This window comes from Engraulis encrasicolus, chromosome 13, assembly GCF_034702125.1.
Source record: "Engraulis encrasicolus isolate BLACKSEA-1 chromosome 13, IST_EnEncr_1.0, whole genome shotgun sequence".
NCBI classification, from domain to species: Eukaryota; Metazoa; Chordata; class Actinopteri; order Clupeiformes; family Engraulidae; genus Engraulis; species Engraulis encrasicolus.
The window spans coordinates 36685262-36706527 of NC_085869.1; the positions used below are offsets into that span (position 1 = coordinate 36685262).

The 21266-nt window shown below is 43.9% G+C and overlaps 1 protein-coding gene across 1 annotated transcript in view; it reads right to left on the minus strand.

The window, feature by feature from the left end:
- Positions 1-1718: 1718 nt before the first annotated feature.
- The window catches only part of col28a2a (collagen, type XXVIII, alpha 2a), a 30276-nt gene continuing 10728 nt past the window's right edge, over positions 1719-21266 (minus strand). Inside the window, exons 11-35 of the mRNA XM_063214605.1 lie at positions 20963-21031; positions 20788-20856; positions 19775-19843; positions 17754-17822; positions 16947-17015; positions 12512-12580; positions 11921-11989; positions 11516-11587; positions 11209-11277; positions 10685-10756; positions 10347-10415; positions 10080-10148; positions 9711-9779; positions 9398-9466; positions 9051-9119; positions 8638-8706; positions 8408-8476; positions 8060-8140; positions 7224-7259; positions 7057-7093; positions 6015-6572; positions 5289-5644; positions 3391-3622; positions 3074-3268; positions 1719-2951 (exon numbers count right to left, since the gene is read on the minus strand). Of these exons, the coding sequence (XP_063070675.1) occupies positions 2944-2951; positions 3074-3268; positions 3391-3622; positions 5289-5644; positions 6015-6572; positions 7057-7093; positions 7224-7259; positions 8060-8140; positions 8408-8476; positions 8638-8706; positions 9051-9119; positions 9398-9466; positions 9711-9779; positions 10080-10148; positions 10347-10415; positions 10685-10756; positions 11209-11277; positions 11516-11587; positions 11921-11989; positions 12512-12580; positions 16947-17015; positions 17754-17822; positions 19775-19843; positions 20788-20856; positions 20963-21031 (2682 nt within the window). The 3' untranslated portion in view covers positions 1719-2943. The remainder of the gene's footprint in view (positions 2952-3073; positions 3269-3390; positions 3623-5288; positions 5645-6014; positions 6573-7056; positions 7094-7223; positions 7260-8059; positions 8141-8407; positions 8477-8637; positions 8707-9050; positions 9120-9397; positions 9467-9710; positions 9780-10079; positions 10149-10346; positions 10416-10684; positions 10757-11208; positions 11278-11515; positions 11588-11920; positions 11990-12511; positions 12581-16946; positions 17016-17753; positions 17823-19774; positions 19844-20787; positions 20857-20962; positions 21032-21266) is intronic.

The window sequence follows — 21266 nt, forward strand, 5'->3', positions numbered from 1 at the left end:
GGTTTGAATTGTAAGACGGTTGTACACCTGGCGAAACCATTTTTTATTGGCTTTGTTTTCAAATTTGTATATAATTCTTGATGTTGTGACAACTGTGAAGATGGCTCTGCAGTATATGAAGCTGTGTAGGTCTCTCTCAATTCTATTTATCCCCTCTTGATATTGTGCAGGCCCCATAGGCCTACTGTAAATTCATTATGCATCTCTGCTATGGTGTCTGCATGGCTTATGTGTTTCCCATTAGTAAAGAGTAAGCATGGGGACATTGCATGCATGGTCAAAGATAGAAATATGTATACTGTATGATGTATCACGTCTTTCTGGTTTTTAAGTCATATTTCTGATAAGCTAGCCTATAGCATTAATCAGTATTTCAGTGGTGTTATCAATTGTAAAATTGGTGGACTTTTATTTTTTTATAAATAGATTGTTGTTATTACTGCAATTAGATGTATGCCCTTGATATTTCAGAAATGTTAAAATCCGCCCTATGTTGTATAAGCAAACATGAGGTTTTACAATGTAAAAAAAATTAGAACTAAAAAACATGTCATTACTAGACTTGTACAGTGGGGGGCAGTAAAGCATCAAGTAGAGTAGAGTAGAGTAGAGTAGAGTAGAGTAGAGTAGAGTAGAGTAGAGTAGTAGGCTACTTTTATTAATCCTGAGGGAAATTAAGGTGTCTGACAGTTTACATAGATACATATACAAGACATACACAAAGACCTAAAAACACATTATTGCACATAACAGTAAACATATTCAAAATCTGAGTAGATTGTGTAGATTTTGGACAAGATTTTGGGCAAGCAGGCTAAGAAGAAGAATATTGGCTACTTTGTATTGCTATAGCTTATTTTTATTGTATAATGTCCTCATCCTATGAAAAACAATTTGTCATAGTGTTCACAAATAGACTGTTTTCCATAAATCAGCCACCACAGTAGACCTAAGTGTTTAGATGACTGTTGGGTAGATATTGAGAGACGCTGTATCACCCAGTATACAGTAATAGGTTCTTCTTTGGCCACCCACACAGGCTTTGCCTGAGTCCATGAATGTGTTGGGAGACTGACACAACCCCATATCTTCCTCTAGGTCATACTGTCTGCCATAATGTATGTGGTTCGCCTGTTTCCCGAGGAGCTGCTTGTCTGTTTGGTGCACACATGATTGACTTTCAATCTAGTCTCTTCCCGGAGGACACAGCGTGCCTTCAGAATTTTGTGTCTGGTTTTAGCAGACAAGATAAGGGAAGGAGATCATATTTCCCCAGTAATCTAAAATGTTTTTGAGAATAACTGCATCAGCATCAAGTGCTACGACAACCCTTCACCCCCACCCCCCACCCCACCCCCTATCTTTATTCTTCAATTTTTATCAGTCTATTATGTGCTGTAGTGACGCTACCGATTTTATGAGCACAGAAAGAAAAACAAAGGAAAGGTCCTTTGGGGAAGTAATCATAACAGCATCCAAAAATGTAGCCACTATTCCCTTCCCAGTCATTTTCTGTAAGCAAGACAAGACAAATGGGTTTGTATGGACTGAAAAATAGCTTCATGGCTCCCTCCCCAGTTGAGCTAACCCTCTTTCAACTATTCATGTTTGAAGGGCCTTGATACGTCTGAAGTATTGTCTCACAAATGCACAACCATCATTTCAACACTTGTTTCCAGATGTTTTATTGCAAAAATGTACAAATTATGTGCCTGGACAGGATAAACGCTCACAGGTTTTCTTGCATCAATAGATTATCTGAGGATTCAGATTATTCTTCATTCAAAACATGTATTTCATACAATGTCTTAAAAGTTCATATACAGTTTCAATAGCTACTGTAAATAGTTTGGCATGTTGGAAATTCACAACCACTGCATAGTGATATAGGTGCTTTGTATCTGCACTCATACATGAGACATCACACAGTTAATGTAGCTCTTCTTCTCAAAATATTGCCTACAAAAAATTACCATTGTTTAATACTCTAACATTGTTAGCTACATTTTCAGCAGTTGAAAACATCCAACGTTTATTGTAGATTTTAGCCATTTAAAAAAAACGTAAATTCCTGCAAAGGTTTACAATGTCACAGTATTCAGTCAAGCTTTGAATTAAAATAAGGTAAAACCTGAACAGTTGCCCAGAGGCAAAACCATTGGTCAGAGCAAAGGTATGAGGTTACACTTGAGGACATTTTGAAGACTGTGCGTCGACACAGACCCTGTTTAAAAACATGGTTCTTAGACAATCGAAAATAAAAGAGAACACAATAAATACTAAGTATTTATTTCTGATCAGTGATTAATTGTAGCCTAGGGTAGATTTGACCAAGTTCTGACCGTCAGACAAAGCGTGAATGAATGAGCTCTGATGTGTCTGCAGTTGCATATGGTGCTGATCAGGGGTGCATTTCTCAAAAGAGAAGTTGTTAGCCTGTTAGCAACTTCGGTAGTTGCCAATGGGAAAATGCATTGAAAACAACAAAGTAGCTAATGTAGTAAGCAACTTTGGTTTCGAGAAATGCACCCCTGGAGGTAATTATAGAATCTGGTCAGCAACGTCTCTGGCAGCACGTCATGACACCGCAATGTTTTGACTGTCCACTTCATAGCTGAAGGCGAAGTTTGAAAACCAGCATGAGTCTGTTTGGTAGATGATTGAAATAAACGACTAAACACAAGTCACAACATCTAAAAAGGAGTCATACAGGACAGGACATAGTGCCTTTCTATGACAATATGATGATGATGATTATTATGATGGTGATACATTGTGAGGTCCTGGTCATTTCACAGAGTGCATAGGTATATCAATCTCTAACTTATCAAATATAAAACAGTGCTGCCACACAAATATCTTCCACTCTTCCATTCTTCCTTTCCATTGTTGAAGAGAAGGACTTTACTGACTGATAGACTCAATCCCTCCCATCTTCATATTTCAGCCCGCTGAAGAGAGAGAGAGAGAGAGAGAGAGAAATCAGTTATTCTTAAAATGACATAAATGACAAATTCAATAGCATAGGATGAATGGTTGTTTATTCTTATGGGAATTATATGGTGTTATTTACCTCTGGGTCCAGAGACACATAGGCTCTTACACTCAGCTTCCGTCTCAAAGCGGTTTTCATTGCCATCACAGCCGCCATACCAGAACTGTGCGCAGGAGTTGGCCTGCTTGTCGTAATACCAGCGGATGACATACTCTCTGCAGGTGCCCTGGCTCAGAGCCAGCTCACAGCGTGGATCGAAGTTGAATTTCGCTGCTAAAAAGACAAGAACAAAAATAAAAAAATGGTTAAGTGGTCAGAAGGCAATTTTAAGTTTTGTTTAGTTTCAACAATGTAGATGAAAATATGTGTATGTACTGTACAGTGCACAATCTTACTTTCAACCACAACTGGAGGGACCTCGGGTTGAACGTATGCGGTAGAAGAGCCTGTGATTCCAGTGGACGCTGAAGATGATGAGGTGGACACCCTTGAGAGGGCATCGTCCCTCTCCGACGTGACGGGCTGCGATGGCTGCAGTGTCTTGTTTACAATGGCGATGGTGCTGCTGTGTCGAGCTAGGTCCAGATCTTCTCCATCATAATAGTCTTCCTCTTCCTCTATGTGGTCCTGTGGGACACACAACATGTCACATAATTGAATGAATTATACTTACCAAAGATTAGCAATCCGTTTCACCCAAATCCTAATGTAATGCCAAGGAGAAGCTTCAATGGGACAATCCTGGCTAAATGCTAAAGAGATAAATACTTTTTGTTTGACTTAAGTTAAGGACGGTGTAGTGGTAACACTTCACAATAACCTTCTGCGAAACGGTTAACTAATATTAACTAATGGTAAGGTATTATTATGTCGCTCCGGAAATTGGGGGGTGGGGGTTATAAGCTCTGCTGGATAATCGTGATTAATAATCGTGATCGTGATTTTGATCTAAATAATCGTGATTATAATTTTTTCCATAATCGTGCAGCCCTAAAGGAAATGGTGATCGATTTCAGGCGCTCCACCTCGCCCTTGGTGCCTGTTTCTATTGGGGGAGATAATGTGGAGACTGTCTGTACTTACAAGTACTTAGGAGTGCACCTTGACAATAAGCTGGACTGGTCCACACATTCTGATGCACTTTACAGGAAAGGCCAAAGCAGGCTCTATTTCCTCAGAAGGCTGAGGTCCTTCAATGTCTGCAGCCAACTTCTGCTTATGTTCTACCAGTCTGTCATGGCCAGTGTGCTCTTCTACGCTGTGACTTGCTGGGGTGGAAGCATTAGGAGGAGAGATGCTGGACGCCTTGACAGACTGGTGAGGAAGGCGGGGTCAGTGGTGGGCATGGAGCTGCAGTCACTCACCTCAACAGCTGAGAGCAGAACACTGAGCAGACTGGACTCTATTATGGACAATCAGCATCACCCCCTTAACGCCACCTTCACTAACCAACTGAGTCTGTTCAGTCACAGACTCCGTGCTTTCACCTGCAGGACAGATAGGCTAAGGAGGTCCTTTGTCCCTTGGGCCATTCAACTGTTTAACAGTATACAGAAGGACACTAAGAAGGACATCATTATTGGGGATTGGACTGCCTGAGATGCCAGAGCTGGCCCAGATCTGGAACCTCTTGGCATGTGTGTGTGTGTGTTTGTGTCTGTGTGTCTGTGTCTGTGTTTGTTTTTATGTAGCTACTTGACACCTGAATTTCCCCCTGGGGATCAATAAAGTTTCTCTACTCTACTACTCTACTCAAAATGTTATTGTCAACAGCAAATGTTTAGTAAGTGTTTTACAATTGATTTAATACTGATATATCAATGCTTATAATAGTATTACAGATGCACAACAAACCATTAGCTAACCATTAGTTAACCATTTTTGCAGAAGGTTATTGTGAAGCGTTACCGTAATACACCAACCCACACTAACTTTGATGTTGTATAATTAATTAATGACTAATGGTAGGCCTATGATTACAAAACTTGGTGGCATTTCCTAAAAATATATTGGCTACGTCTTTTTATTTCTCATTGCTTACGTGTCTTATGCATATCATCCCCTGCAAATTTGGTAATGATAACCTGTTGTTGAGGACTTACTTCTTGCTGCAATATTATAAGAAACTGAAGCCACTTTGTCATATCTATGTCGCCATGGGTCAAAAGAATGGCAAAAAAAGCCCAGTCTGGATAGGGTTAAGTATTAAATAAATACATTATGACTTGGCCAGTGCCATTCTGGGAACAGCAAATGTATAACAGGGACAATCATGTTTTGACAGAGTAATGACCTTGTTGGGGGATGGTCCAGAGTTGATGGGGAGGGTGAAGGTGTCCCCTCTGCCTCTGCCACCGTAGCCCTCAGGGGTGATGACGGGGGTCCTCTCCGGCACAGATTCAGCCTCGTAATGATGGCTGGTCCCGTAGCCATTGTTTCCAAATATATTGTACCCATTTTGTCCGTTGTCAACAGCGCCATGGCCATTGCTGTTGCCATTGCCGTTCCCGTAGCCTGCACCATGACCATTGCCGTTCCCGTAGCCAGCACTGTGACCATTGCCGTTCCCGTAGCCGTTTGTGAGGCGGTTGTAGATAAGGGCACCATTCTCATCTTCACAGAACTGGCTTACAAGCTTGGATTCCAGGGCTAAAGAATGAAAAACAAAGAAAAACATTAGTTGTTATATTTTACTCTGCGTCAATGCCGGCCAACCCACTTGACCCTCATTGCCTTTAATTACTCATATGGCTCAAAGCCTTTTTTCGGGGCTCAGGTGTCAGGTGGCGCAACAGCATCTAAATTAATTAGTAATTGGTGGTTGATATGCTGCAATGAATATGCTTCTTGGAAAGTCCACTAAAACACAATAGTGCCGCTGGCTGTCGTTGCGCCTCCCTGACGTGTCCTACTGCTGAAATGTCACTGACCCATGTGCACATGGTGACAGTATTGTATAGGAAATGAAATGCCTTGCGAAAATTGTCAGAACATGTACCCACATAACATGATACAATACCTGGCAAAGTGTTGAAGTCATCAATAAGGTACATGTGCTCGCTGTCCGGGTCAGAGGCAATCAGATTGAGCTCCCTCAGAAACTCGGCCTGAGTCGGGTCGGTGCTGTTCACGATACCAAGCGCGTACATCTCGATGTTGGCGGCGTGCGCCTCCCTCACGGCCATGTCCAGCTTCACCGGCTCCCTCTTGTCGGTCTGCCCGTCGGTGATGACAATGGCCACCTTCCTGACTCCGTTGCGGGCGCTGTAGAAGGCCTCCTGGGTGGCCTTGCGGATGGCGGTGCCACTGTAGGTGCCCTCGCCCATGTAGCGCATCTTGCGGACGGCCTGCTTGACGTCCGTCTTGGTCATGTAGCGGGCCAGGTTGAACTCCAGGCTGACGTCCAGGCTGTAGAGCACCATGCCGATGCGCGTGGCGTTGCGGCCCACCGTCACGCGGTCCACCAGGGCCGTGACAAAGTCTTTGATGATCTCAAAGTTCTCCGGGCCGACGCTCTCGGAGCTGTCGATCACGAACACCAGCTCCATGGGCCTCTCTTTGCACTTGATGCCACACCCTGGGAAGATGGAGGACGGATGTTACTGAGAATTGTGTTACAGTTAACGGAACAGTCCAGATTTTTGCATATTTGCAGTATTCATGAATGTGCATCTTCATGAATATGCATATCATTTCCTTCTCAGTGTTTTCAGTACTTAGATTTATTGGTTTCAGAATTATCAGCATAACTTAGCATAATCACTGGAAGTAAATGGGAGCATTAGCATCAAGCCACAAGTGATCGCAGGATGGGATTAAATAGCTGTTTTGCATTAATTTTAAAGTACATTTGATGCTTTTTTTTGCTCCCATAGACTTGCATTGCTACAATTAATTTGGCTATACTGTAAAACTAGGCAATTCAAACACATAGATGAAAAATCCTATGTATTCTTATATTTTACTGGGACTTAACTACAGGTGAGCATTTTCTTGAAATGAGGTGGACTGTTCCTTCAAGTGTTCATTAGTTGTTCACCTCTACTTTAAATGGGCCTTACCACAGATCTCCTTTATCAGCTTTATGATATCTTCTCTCTGAAAGACAGCGTATTGCAGAGTTAGATTTCGAGAGAAACTGAAATGATTCTGATATTCTTGTTGGCATACAGCAGATGTATCCCAAAGACCTGACCCGTTAAAGCAATGTGCAATTTTAAAAACTTACAGTGAGTCCAGCTTCTCCTTTAATTCCTGGTCGTCCCTGAAATATTAAGAGAAAACATTTCAGTGTGTACTGTACATTTCTTTTCCTATCAACTTCTTTATATGGGTCAATGACATTTTAGTACACAGTAAATTCTGCACTGCTCATTTAACACTTAGAGAGTTCATTTGAGTCCATTTGGACTTAAATGAACTCTGTAAGTGTTGAATTAACACCACAACATTTACTGTGTAGTAGCACACATCAGGGTGCTGCAACTACAGCTAATGCCACTACTGTATGGATTGAATTGTTGTTTTTTTCTAGTTTTTAGTGAATTATCTAAGAAGCCTGTTCACTGCAGCACATGAATTACCAAGTACTAATCAATTTATGAGCATTAGCTGTGGTTGTATCACCTGATGTCTGAGCCCAAAAAAGGTTATTGACCCTACTACATTTCTGTTGTTATAGCTGTATTGTTTCTAATAATAATAATAATAATACTTTCGTTTTATATAGCGCCTTTCAAAACACCCAAGGACGCTTCACAGAGTGTTGTGTTGGAAAGTGTGAGTGTGTGTGCGCGTCAGTGTGTGAGCATGTGTGTGAATGCATGTAAGTGAAAGTGCTTGTGGGACTAGCAGCCATAAGCCTCCAGGAAGAGATGTGTCTTAAGGTGTTGCTTAAACATGGCCAGTGAAGGGGCATTCTGGATGTGGTCAGGCAGATTGTTCCAAAGAGTGGGAGCAGCAACATGGAAGGCTCTGTCACTGATGGCCTTGAGCCTGGCACTGGTAGCACTGAGCCTGTTTCTGATCGTTTAAAGAGTCAAAAAGAGTTTAAAAGTCACTTACAGACTCGCCAGGGACCCCGGCGTCTCCCATGTCTCCCTTGACACCTTTGCTGCCCCTCTCCCCTTGCAATCCACGGTCACCCTGCAAAGATAAAGTACAAGCACACACCATGATACTGCCATACCAAGTGCAGAGTGCAGTAACTACATATTTTGCAAACGGAAATGAGTCTTCATTACACCTCTTTTGTCATGTGACAAAGACTTGTGGTCCAAATGTGTCCCGTTGTAGAGATATTGCTACAGTAGGCTGTCAGACATTTACATCAATCAGCATTCCTAAACAGTCACACTGACTAGGGGATATTCATCTTGGGCATTTTGTCTCTGCCCGATAGTGATTTCTCACCTTGGGTCCTGGGAAACCTTCTCCTGGCGGCCCCCTTGGCCCAGTCACTCCCTGCGTTCCCTGGTCACCCTGAAAAACGATGAAATGCCCATTTATTACACCGCCCGCCCTGTTGTTTACACAGCCAATGTTCACCTCTAAATGATTACATTAGGGGCATAAAAGCAGCGGGTCATGGGGGCATGGGGGTCTCCGTGTGCGATAAAGACCCTTATTAACATATTACATACCTTGGATCCTTGCAGTCCTTCCCCTGGGGGTCCGGTGGGCCCTGCGGGTCCGGGGCGTCCGACATTACCCTGAAACAGCGGGGGAGCGGGATTAATGAGGCATCACCATGCATACTTCTTGCTGCTGCCATGGCAATGGAAATGAATGGGGACGCGAACAGCGCTCAGGCATGGAGTTTCTCCTCGCCACTGGGCATATCCATAAATTAGCACTATGACTGATGGCATAAGAGTGTCAGCCATTGTTGGGGTTTTTTTGTTACCAGGAACATATGTCTTTTATTGCTTGAGAATGTTGCGTCTCAATCAATGTGTGTTAATATAGTTTGACAGCAAATGTAGGGCCAAGAGTTAAAAAAAGAGTAGAAGCGAAGAGAGGAGTTAGAAAAGAGTGATAATCCAGAGAGACATACCTGCGGGCCGGGAAGTCCCTCCCCTGGGGGGCCGGGGAGACCTGGCAGACCTCTGAAACCAACGTCTCCCTGTTGGCGGACACCACACATTACATGCTCAATGTACAGAATACCTATGCTGTAGACATTTGCTGTTTCATTGAGATAATTCACAAGCGTGTAAAATAGAGTGGCCATACAATAGAAGTAATGGTGTGACATCTTTGGTGGCTCACAGGCCAGGGGACGAACACCGGCGGCCGGGGCAACCCAACTCCCCTTCACTAACATAGATATTCACTGTTTCAAACGAGTTTTAACTGAGACAACACAAACGCGTTTGAGCTGCTTCCTCGTGGAGGTCATACCTTAGGTCCCTGAAAGCCAATGCCCTCGGGTCCTGGCTCTCCCGGAAGGCCAGGAAGACCTGGAGGACCCTGTGAATGAAAAGGAAAAGAAAAAACCCCATGAGATTCATTTAAATGCATTCCACATTAGACTACAAGTATTATGGATGCCCTATCCATGCCATTTATTTGGATCCATTGTGTCTCCACATTAGACTTGTATGGATGCGTGGGCATGTATATGGAAGGGATAGGTCCTGTCCACGTCATTCATTTGGATGCATTGTTTTTCCACATACACAAGGTTCTGTTGGGTGAAAGGATGTGTACTCACCATTGGTCCAGGGAAGCCCTCTCCTTTGGGACCAAATGGACCAGCAGGGCCAGGACCACCACGGTCACCCTGGTGATCAGTACACAAGTTACTGGGTCAGTCAGTCAGTCAGTCACAGGGCATGTGCACCTGTCCATCATCACTGAGGTCCATTAACCCTTTGAGGAGTAAGCGTTTTCTCCCAGTTCTTCTAGAATTCCCGAACATTCTATAGCTTCCATAGGACTCCGTGTTAAAAATTCTGCTAAGCCCTTGTGACATCATCTAATCGCATACTATGTTACCATACTCCTCAAGGGGTTAAGGGTTCATATTTGCAGACTTGTAAATAAAAAACACAATATTCATATTGTGTTCACAGGCACCTACCTTTGGACCTGGTAATCCGTATCCAGTCTCGCCTACGTGCCCGGGAGGCCCTTGTGGCCCCACGTCACCCTACAGGAAAACAGGATGATGCAAACAAGAGCAAGAGGTAAGACGCCCATAAATCCAGAATCCACTCTGCCAGTCACTCTTTTGAATCTTTGTCAAAAGCCCTCTGATAGTTGGAAGCACGCTTGTGTGAAAGTGAATGCTTGCTGACACAATAACTATTGCAAAACCTGACGCTGGAAAACAACATGCGCCTCTTACCTTAGCCCCTGCAATGGCACGCCCTGGCATCCCCGGCATCCCGAGTCTTCCAGGAACACCAGGCTCTCCCTGTGAAAGGGTTGAAGAAAAAACCTTTAGTCTTGCATGTATATATGATGTGGTGGGAGACTGAATGTTAATCTGAAGTGATGGATCATTGCTAAAATCATTATGGGAACGTAGCAATGACTTCTTCATTGGGGGCTACCCCCTTGCACGGCTGAGGCATAAATGCAATTTCGTAGTGTACAGTGTGCAGTTGTGTGCTGTGGAGTGCCGTGTCACAATGACAATGGGAGTTGGAGTTTCCCAGGTGGGCTTTCGGCTTTCACTTTCACCTTTGGTCCAGAGGGGCCGCTAACCCCGGGTGGTCCAGGCAATCCTCGGATGCCACGCTGCCCCTGGTCTCCCTGAGAGAAAAACACAAAGCAGCATTAGTCAGTAGAGTACAGTAGAGTAGAGTAGAGTAGAGTAGAGTATCATTTATTAATCCTGAGGGAAATTAAGGTGCCCAGTAGCATACATACATAAATACAGAAAAAAAACTACAGACATTACACACATCATTTCACATATTTCACCATACAGCACACATTTACTTTTAACCAAAGTCAAAAGTCAAGATTGATCTCTCTCTCTCTCTCTCTCTCTCTCTCTCTCTCTCTCTCTCTCTCTCTCTCTCTCTCTCTCTCTCTCTCTCTCTCTCTCTCCTCTCTCTCTCTCGCTCTCTCTCTCACACACACACACACACACACACACACACACACACACACACACACACACACACACACACACACACACACACACACACACACACACACACACACACAAGCATGGCACATACAGTATGGGGGGGTTATACCTTTTCTCCTTGAGTGCCAATTCCCGCCAATCCCTCAAGGCCTCTAAGACCAGGAAGTCCAGGCTCGCCCTGCAACAACATATGGACATGATGCAGTCAGTGTTGTCAAATTCATACATTTAGTTAGCCCTTACAGCAAAATTGCCCCCGGGAGCAAATTCAATGTATTTATTTATTTATTTATTTACAGTGAGAAGAACAGTGACTCACTTTTGTGATAAAGCTTGCAACGTCGTTTTCATTTAAAAAGTCAAACATGGCCGATCATCTTCTAATTTCCTGTGGCGGGCCTCACAGTAGCACTCACCTTTTGTCCCGGTGCCCCATCTTCTCCAGGAAGGCCAGGCAATCCTCCTAACCCGGACGCACCTGGCTCACCCTAAACGCCAACACAAGGTTATTACAATTGTCTCAAATCCCGCAAGTAAAGACTCATTCTTTATATATATGTACATAATATATATAAGGCTTTTATGCCTTTATTTGATAGGACAGCATGAGATGATGACAGGAAGTGAGTGGGAGAGAGAGAGATGGGGTAGGATCGGCAAATGACCTTGGGCCGGAATCAAACCCAGTTCCCCGGCGTAGCAGCGCAGTGCCCTACCGTTTGAGTTATGGCAGGGCCAGACAGTAAAGACTCATTCTAATTGATTAACCAACTGAAACCACCAAAAGGGTTATCAATAGGTAAATATAGTTGAGGCTTTACCTTTGCTCCTGGTTCACCAGCCCCTCTCTCGCCAGGTGCTCCAAACTCACCAGGTAGACCCTGGTCACCCTATTACAGAGACAATACCCAAGAAAGAGATGAGTTCAGTTAGCAATTTGTAATATCGTATGTACTGTATGTGGCTTCCTGTGTTAAGTTAGGAGGCCAAAGATATGCAAAGAGTCCCCATTTCTTGAATTGAGATGCTGCAATGCTGCAAAAAAAAGCAAATCTAGGATAGGATAGGATAGGATAGGATATGGTAGGATGAGCCTTTATTGTCTCTTCTAGAGAGAAATTTGTTTTCTTTGGTTTTTTTTTAGTCTGAGAATTCACTTATACGAATATATGAACACAATAGATAAACATAAAAAACAATTAACACCCCAGAATGGACCCAACACAAAACATGTAAACATATAGCCTCTGCTCCAATCACATTCACACATTCACACACTCACACACACACACACACACACACACACACACACACACACACACACACACACACACACACACACACACACACACACACACACACACACACACACACACACACACACACAATAATATAATAATATAAAACGTTACCTTGGGTCCAGGCATGCCTTCGCCCTGTGGTCCTCTCGGGCCTGGTGGTCCCCTGGGGCCCTCCACACCCTAAAACCAGGACAGCAGGAGTGATTATTATTAATATAGAAAAAAAAATGTGGTGGTCTTTTTCGACTATATTAGACAGGACAGTGTGAGAGGTGGACAGGAAGCGAATTGGGAGAGAGACTGTGAGGGCTCGGCAAAGGACCCAGGCCGAGAATCGAACCTGGGTCAGCCACATGGCAGGCGAGTGCCCTACCGGTTGGCCACGGCAGGGCCCAGCAGGAGTGATTAAAGTGGAATCACTAGCGGTTGGCGAATAGAGCACAGAAAGCCTCAGCAAAGCCCTGAAAACCTGCCGCAAGCTCAGTTTCCATGGTGAAGTATTGTCTGGGGCCCTTCAGTTTTTTTCTTCTTCACTAAACCATAGTCCATAAAATGAACTGCTGAGATGATGACAGGAAAGCAGCAACTCACAATTACTAAAATTGTGCGACATGGGTTTAAGGCTTAGTGATAGTGGCACAGTTAGATTTGACTAATGAAAGACAAGCAAATGGACAAATTACTAGAAACATGAGTTAAAAGCTGCAGCTTTCATCTCGGTAGAGCCACAAATATATCTGTTGGCAGATCATAAGCTCTCATGAGTTTGAGAAGCTGATAGAAAAATCTCTCTACATATATTTCTGAGGGCATTTTTTGGCCTTTATTTATGACAGTGCAGCGAAGAGTGAGACAGGACACGAGTGGGGTGAGAGAGACAGGGAAGGATCGGCAAAGGACCCGGGCCAGAATCGAAAACAGGTCGCCGGGGTATCTGCCCAGTGCCCTACCGTTAGAGCCACGGTAAGGCTGGAAAAATCATCCACCAGCAGAATGAGAAGGGGGGGTGTTGAGGGTTAAGTTCGGGTTCTTTATTCTTAGGTTTAAAGTCTATATTACGGTCCATTGTACAGTATGTAGGCAGCAGGACACAGTAGAGTTCAGATGATGCCTCCTGCATCCTCTAGTACCGCATCAGGGCTTCCAAATGGTCTGACTTTGTTGACATAAAACGCCTCACAACATGATCACTGCTTTCAGTGGGACTTTCAGTGGGATCCTTTAGTGGCATGTGGCATGTGCCAGCATGCTATTATAAAACACATTTTTCCACTGACAGGTTAGGTTTAGGGATGAGTTTTGGTTTAGGCACAGCTCGACATGTTTATAGGTTGGTGTACACACATTTTTCACTGACAGGTTATGTTTAGGAATAAGTTTTGGTTTAGGCACAGTTTGACATCGTAGTAGCCACAGTAGCCATAGTAGCCATAGTAGCCAACCGTGACGGCGCTTGGCATGCCCGTGAATTGTTGTATTTACAGACCTAGAATACATGAATAATTAAAAACAATACTTATTAATAACAAATATAATTACACATATTAATAATAATTAGTATAGGTCTGTGGTTCTAATATAAAATCAATGGACATGCCACTGCGGCACTTCTGCATGTCACTGGTACATGCCACATGCCGCTAAATGATCTAACCAAAGATTCTCTATTCTAATAAGATAGCCAGCTGGTCTGCATTTAAACCGTCTCTGATCTAACCCCCTCTCACTGCTTTTCAATATGGAAGATGAATGTGCCGAGACACGCAAGGCCTCTGTGTAAATGCACAAGGGGGTTCACAAGGACGGTTGCGTATCAAATGCACAAATTTAGGAGAACTGTAAACTAGCCTTAACCCTCAGAAAGCTGTTCTGTGGTCCTTGGAAATGTAATGTTAATGTACGTGCTGTACACTGGGTGTGATGATCCTGGAGGGGAGAGACAGCATGACTGATATCTCATTATTACCATGATGTAGTGCTGATAATGTGGTTGAAAGGGGAATGAGGAACAATACTACTTCTGAGCTTTTGCCAACACAATCAACAAAATCTTTCTCCTCCTGGTTTTAACCAAAACATTGCTGATCTCATCAATCTGCTATTCGAATGGTTTTGTGGCGCTCAGTTGGGATCAGGTGGTTCAGAAAAAGCTGATCATAAAGATGAAGTAACAGGCAGGCACAAACAGGTAATTGGAGTGCTTCTGGGTCTTCACCTTTTCTCCTTGGTGCTCAGTGTAGGGGCTCTAAAACTTGGTCAACGTAGAGAAATTCTGAGGCACTCAAGGTTACAATTTTTACTTTTTTATTTGGCTACAATGCCTACGCTTTTCGGCCCTTATGGCCTTCCTCAGGGCGTAGGCATTGTAGCCAAATAAAAAGTAAAAATTGATTGTAACCTTGAGTGCCTCAGAATTTCTCTACCTGTACTAAGTACTGCATGTAACAGGGCTTGGACCTCCTCTTCCAAGACCCCGACTGGCCATCACAACCTTGATGGTGCACAAACAGTAAGCCCAGGGGCGTAGCAGCACATTTTGGGCCCTATGTACAGCTCCAATGCACCCCCCCAGCCATTTATCTTCATAAATCGGACTGTGTGTGGGTCCGCTATATACATGGGGCCCTGGTGACTCAGTCACACTTTATCCTCCTGAACGACACCCCTGCATAAGGCATACGCCCATTACTGTACGTCTCACTGTGTTCATTTACTGCTGCTGTTTCTGCAGTGATCTGCTGTCTCAAGGAATCAAGTCAGGGTTTAACCCTCGCCCAGAGCACCTGGTCATTTTGGCTTGGCCTAACAATCAGGCTAAACAGCCTGACTAAATCAGGCTGCAACAGACCTTCAATGGATGTCACGGCATACTAGCCTACTCATTCAAAGCTCTACAGTCTACAGCATCATTCACAAGGGCAGTGTGCACAAGGACATTTCAGAGGGTTGAAAAAGTGGCAAAGTGCAAACTTCAGATCATTAGTTCACTTGCATTGAAACATAAGATTGTTAGTAGTTATTGGTAGTATTTAGTTATTATTTGAGGTATTTTTTATTCATGAAGGGGCTCATAGCTTTCAGTCAGTGGGTTTCTAACCTGTAACCTCTCGGCAGGGAGCTCTCTATGGTGCTGAAAATCACCCTGCCTGTCTTAGTTTCATTTTGTGTCATATATTAGAATCAGATTGTGTTGTGTGTGTGCGTTGTGAGTGAATGTGTCAGAAAAAGAATGGTAAATTCATGTATGAGTACGTTAGTGTGTGTGTGTGTGCGTGTGTGTGTGTGCGTGTGTGTGTGCGTGTGTGTGCGTGTGTGTGTGTGTGTGTGTGTGTGTGTGTGTGTGTGTGTGTGTGTGTGTGTGTGTGTGTGTGTGTGTGTGTGTATGCGCACGTAAGAGAGAGAGAGAGAGAGAGAGAGAGAGAGAGAGAGAGAGAGAGAGAGAGAGAGAGAGAGAGAGAGAGAGAGAGAGAGAGAGAGAGAGAGAGAGAGAGAGATTATTGTTGACAATGTTAGTGTAGTTAAACTGCACATTGGAGACTGGTCAAACGCAATTTTAAACTTCTGTGCTAACCCTGTTAGATTTTGATAATTATATGATATGATAAGATATGATATGATAAGGTGTCTTGCCAATTCTTGGTCTGTCTCATCTTGCTAGCTACATTTCCCCATTACAACTGAACCTTTGCATCGTGTTTGTGCTGGTGCGTCACAGCATGTGTATTTTGTAGAGGTTGCCTTCCTACCTTTCCATTTCAGAGTAGTTGATAGAGAGTATTATACAGTACTTATGGCAAGAAGGCTGCATTGAGCTATATTGAGAAATAATGAGCTGCTTGCTTGTACACCAGCCAGGATACCCCAGAAGGATAAATTGCTGATAAATGTTTGCATGTGGCATGTGTAGCCAGTATGTAGGCCAATTCACTCTTTTTGCACGATGTGCTGTATGTGTAGTCTATATGTGTATTTGAGAAGCTAATTAATCAGAAAAAAACATACTTTTGCAGTGATTCAGGGTGTTTACCTTTCTTTAGTGCTCATCAGTGTAGGGACTCTCCAAACTTGGACAAGACAGTATTGATATGCCCTGAGGAAGGTCATATAGGCTGAAAGGCATTGTAGCCAAATAAATTGTATAAAAAATGCAACCTTGACTGCCTTAGATTTCCTCTTTCCCGTCCCAGGTTTAACAATTTAATTTAGGCCTACTTCTGTAGCTGTGGAACCATATGCATAACATGTTAGCAGCAGATTATTGTCCAGCAAAGAAACACAAGGAACAAATGTCACATGTCTTTGTCTTAACTGAGTGCCAATTTCTCTACCCGTGGTCTCTAAATGGCGGACCGCGGGCCAGACCTGGCATTGGCATGGCAAACATTTGGCCCGCCATGAGGTTGGAACAAATAAAACCATATTTGTGTGCTATCTGTGGCCATACCGTCTGGCAATTTGTTTGGCCCTCAGCCTCAATAGCACTACATAATTTGGCCCTTGGGGAAAAAATATTGGAGACCATTGTTCTCTACTGTTACCCACTCACCTTCTCTCCTTGAATGCCAACTCCAGTAAGTCCAAGAGGCCCGGGTAAACCAGATGGTCCCAGCTCCCCCTGCACATCAAAACATCCAAATGGTGATAACAGGTATAGGATAGCAGACAAAACAGTTGATGCCTCTTGTTTTCTAACTTGTCACAACAAACCAATTTCCCAGAAATTAACAGCCTGCTTTTACACTTTCAACTTCAATCAGTCATGTTTAGAGAGTTTGTACATATGTCCCTCCAAGTTTCATATTGGTCTATATTGTTTTAAACGGCATACTTCAATTGCACACTTTGCTTGGCAATGTGGCTTTTACCCACCAATGATTTAGAGAAAAAAAAAAAATCTGCATAGCATCTCTGACTATGGCATAACAGAGGTACACGTCAAAACCAATTTCACTTACAAGTCAAATTTAATTCACATACTATGCCGACAGCCTTTTCTGCCTTTGGTAATCTGAGATGGATGCTGTCTGAACACAATAGGAGTAAGCATATGTTGAGAGACCTTTAGACAGGTAGGTACTGTGACACCCCCCCATCCCCCACCCACACCCCTTCCCACTTAAACACACCGTTTCCCACTGCAACCAGATCCGCAACCTGTCCTTAAATCCCATCTTCCCCCAGTTCCACTCTCCCACTAAAACCATCCTTCGCAGGGTCTGTCCTGTCCCATGATGTGTAATTGCAGGGGCTATTCATGACTGCTTCACTTTAGGCTTCCTTTTGTGAATCGGTCAGACGCGCCGTGTCCCTGTGTGAGAATGGCATTCAGTGGCTTGATGTATTTACTGCCCACCTTTTCTCCTTTGATTCCAATGCCTGACTGCCCACGGGGCCCCCTCGGCCCGTCCAGTCCACGGTCGCCCTGGTCACACAAAAGAGAGAGAGAGAGGGGTCATCAGCCTTCTCCCACCCCCATAGCAGTTAGTCCTTTAACCTCCTGCCCACCCTGTCTCCTGTCCATGTTAGTTTTTACTGCACTGTGTGTGTGTGCGTGCGCGTGTGCGTGCATACGTGCGTGTGAGTATGGGTGTGTGTGTGTGTGTGTGTGTGTGTGTGTGTGCGCGTGTGCGTGCATGCGTGCGTGTGAGTATGGGTGTGTGTGTGTGTGTGATTAAACACAGATCAAAAGCAATTTCAAACTTCTGTGCTAACCCTGTTCCATAGATTTTTGACAATAAAGTACCCTTGACTTGAATTGACTGTCTACTAACTTATCAGCCACTATGATCATACGGTACCTTACTTGCTTGCCCTAGGAACTCTACAGACCCAATGCTTTTTATTTGGTAGGATACTTTGCATACAATGTATTGTTGTGTAACCCTGTAATCACTTACCTACCATGTACAGTACGTACAAACTTGTTGGAGCATGAGGACAGGACGTAGTCTGTGTTTCCGATGTTAATAATGGTGTACCAAGGAGGCCTTACTCTTTCTCCCCTCTGGCTAAAGTGCACCACTGAGTGTTTTAGTATTCAAACATCACCAGTGTAGATTCAGAATGGAGAAGAGTTTACCGTCCATTGCAGCAGTGCACGGAAATAATAGAACTTAGTGTCACAGATGGCAGCTTGGTAAATTAGAGGGAGTTGACCTTGCTCATAGTGCTGGTCTGACCCTTTTTTGTTGTGCGCGATGGAAGAGGAGTTTCCCTGAGAAGTTGTGGGTTCAGCCCTGACAGATGTTTAACCGCCCCAGGACTAGTTGGGGTGATGCTTATGTTTCCACCAACATTTAGACTTAATGCAGAATGTTCTGCACGATGATGGCAAAGACAACGAAATGCGTAATGGCATTCCTGTATAACGGCATTTGTCTTTGAAGTTAATGAAAGCGTATTATCCTCCAAATTATGGGGATTTAGCAGACGGGAGTATCAAGTAGCGGTTGTTAAAACAGCTTCTGCTCTGAACTCCTTTCATCCGTGCAACTCCGTGTTGTATATATGTGTGTGTGTGTGGGTTGTTGATCCGGCAGTCCGAATCACAATTCCCCTCACATGTTTTTGAGACGTGCAAATTATTATATTCAAACCTGAGATACATGCATGCATGACAGCAGAAATGGCAAGAGAGAGCATGTTCTGTATGTGTATATGGATATGGATGGATAAAGGACATAATTTAAATTCAGCCAGCTGTTTGTAGGCCTACTGTATGGGTCCCTTTGATACTGAGCAGATTTTAAAAACAATCATGTTGCTGTAAGCATACCATGTGTTAACAGTTCTCATCTACAGTAACTGAACTGAAATATGATGTTGATTAAACGGACTGAAAGTGAGTCCCATCCTCAGCTCTGATTGTTTTAGTTGTGACCTGATCTGATCATACGGTATGTTACTTTTCACTTTTGTATGTATGGCACTGGAGGACTAGCCATGGCGTGATGGAAAGACCATCGCAAGGGTTGCGGGTGTGTCAACAAGCCTGGCTCTTTGGTGTAGTGGGGCAACTCTGGCAACTCTCTCGGCGGGGCAACTCTACTCCCCTTTGTTACACCTGGTGGTAGGCTGTTGGCATGTAATGGCCCTTATGGTCTCTGTAGCCTCCTGACCAGGGTTTGACATTGGTACTCGAAAACCGACCAAATGCTGGTAAAACTTGGCTGTGGCTAGAAGCAGTTTCAGTCTCACTAGCCACTTTGCTAGACACTGTTTAGCAGAAAGGCTGCTTAGCGGGAGACTCTGGAAAAATCACTGGTCACCGTGGCCGGTGAGAAAAAAAGTTAATGCCAAGTCCTGCTCCTGCCAATCACTCCACCATAATGCAAGACAACTAGACATTGTGTGTCCAGATTTGGTCTTCATTACCTTTGGTCCTGGGACGCCTTCTCCCTGAGGTCCTTTTTCTCCTTGTACCCCCTGTGGCCCTTGAGGCCCCTGTAGAATAAGGGCACAAAAAGCACATAATGTGAATACGACGATGTGTCTTCAGAAGCCTAACACTTTCGAGAAGATGACAACAGAGTGTGGAGTTGCTACTGTAAGAATAAGTTCATAAAGGTTGGCGCAGGCTTCACCCAAACAACTTTTTCTTCTTCAAAGATCTGAAACTCCTAAGCACAGCCAGGTTCCAGGTGCTGATGAAGTGCAGTCATAAGTAATCCACAGTAAACAAGAAGGATCACCACACACTGGTGGACTTGGTTTTGCTGCATTTAATTTAAGTGAACAACGCGTTTCGACTTGTGCTTCTTCAAGTGAACCTGACAAAGCGCAAGGCGAAACGCGTTCACCTAAATAAAACACAGCAAAATCAAGTCCACCAGTGTGCGGTGATCGTTCTCGTTTACTGTGAACTTTTTCTTCTTATTACGTACTGACCAAATTATGATGAAACTGAAAAGTAAGAGAAGGTCGCACCATGCACTGAGGAAGGCAGAGCGCCGAAACGCGTCTGTGTAATCAAAGAAAGTCAATGCATGGCGCGACCTTCTCTTACTTTCCCCTGTAGAATAAGGCCACATCACATACTGTGAAGACGATGTGTCTTCAGAAGGCAAACACTTTGGAGAAGACGACTAAAGGGTGTGGAGTTGCTACAGTACGTTGAACATGGACACTAGAGAGGGAGATGTTCTGAGGCAGTGATGGGCAACCTGGATTCAGTTCAATCCAGTGCCACATACATATTCCTAATTACCTGTCTAATTCAACCAGGTGATCATTCAACTGGGCTGTGCAAATCCAGGTCATTTGGAACATTTGGCACTGGATTGTAAACAAACAAATCCAGGTTGTCCACCATCACACACAAGGGATAACAGACTGTGGAGAATAACAGGTTGTAGGGCTGCTGAGGGGAATAGAGGGCATGAACTCACCGGTGGGCCTGATTCACCTATCCCCTGAATACCAGGAGGTCCTGGCCTGCCGTGGGCACCTTGGTCCCCCTGTGAAGACAACACAGAGCGATATGAAGAAGAGCATCTAATAAGCCCCAAAAAGCCATTCATGGAAAGAAGAAGATGATGCCATTGTGTTGAATTGGAAGGCTACCTTTGGTCCAGGAAGTCCGATTCCAATCTCACCCTGAATTCCTGGCGGGCCGGCTGGGCCTCTCTCACCCTAAAGAGAAGAAGAAAATGAGCCAGAAATCAAAATGTTACAATAATTGAAAGACAGACAGCTGGGGCTGCATTTCTCAAAATCATAGTGGCTAACTATGTTAGCTACTTTGTTGGTTGCAATGCAATTTCCCATTTGCAACTACCCAAGTTGCTAACTGGCTAACGACTATGCTTTCGAGAAACACAACCCTGAAGATTTCTGACAATTCAAGTCAAAAACTTTTTTTTTCTTT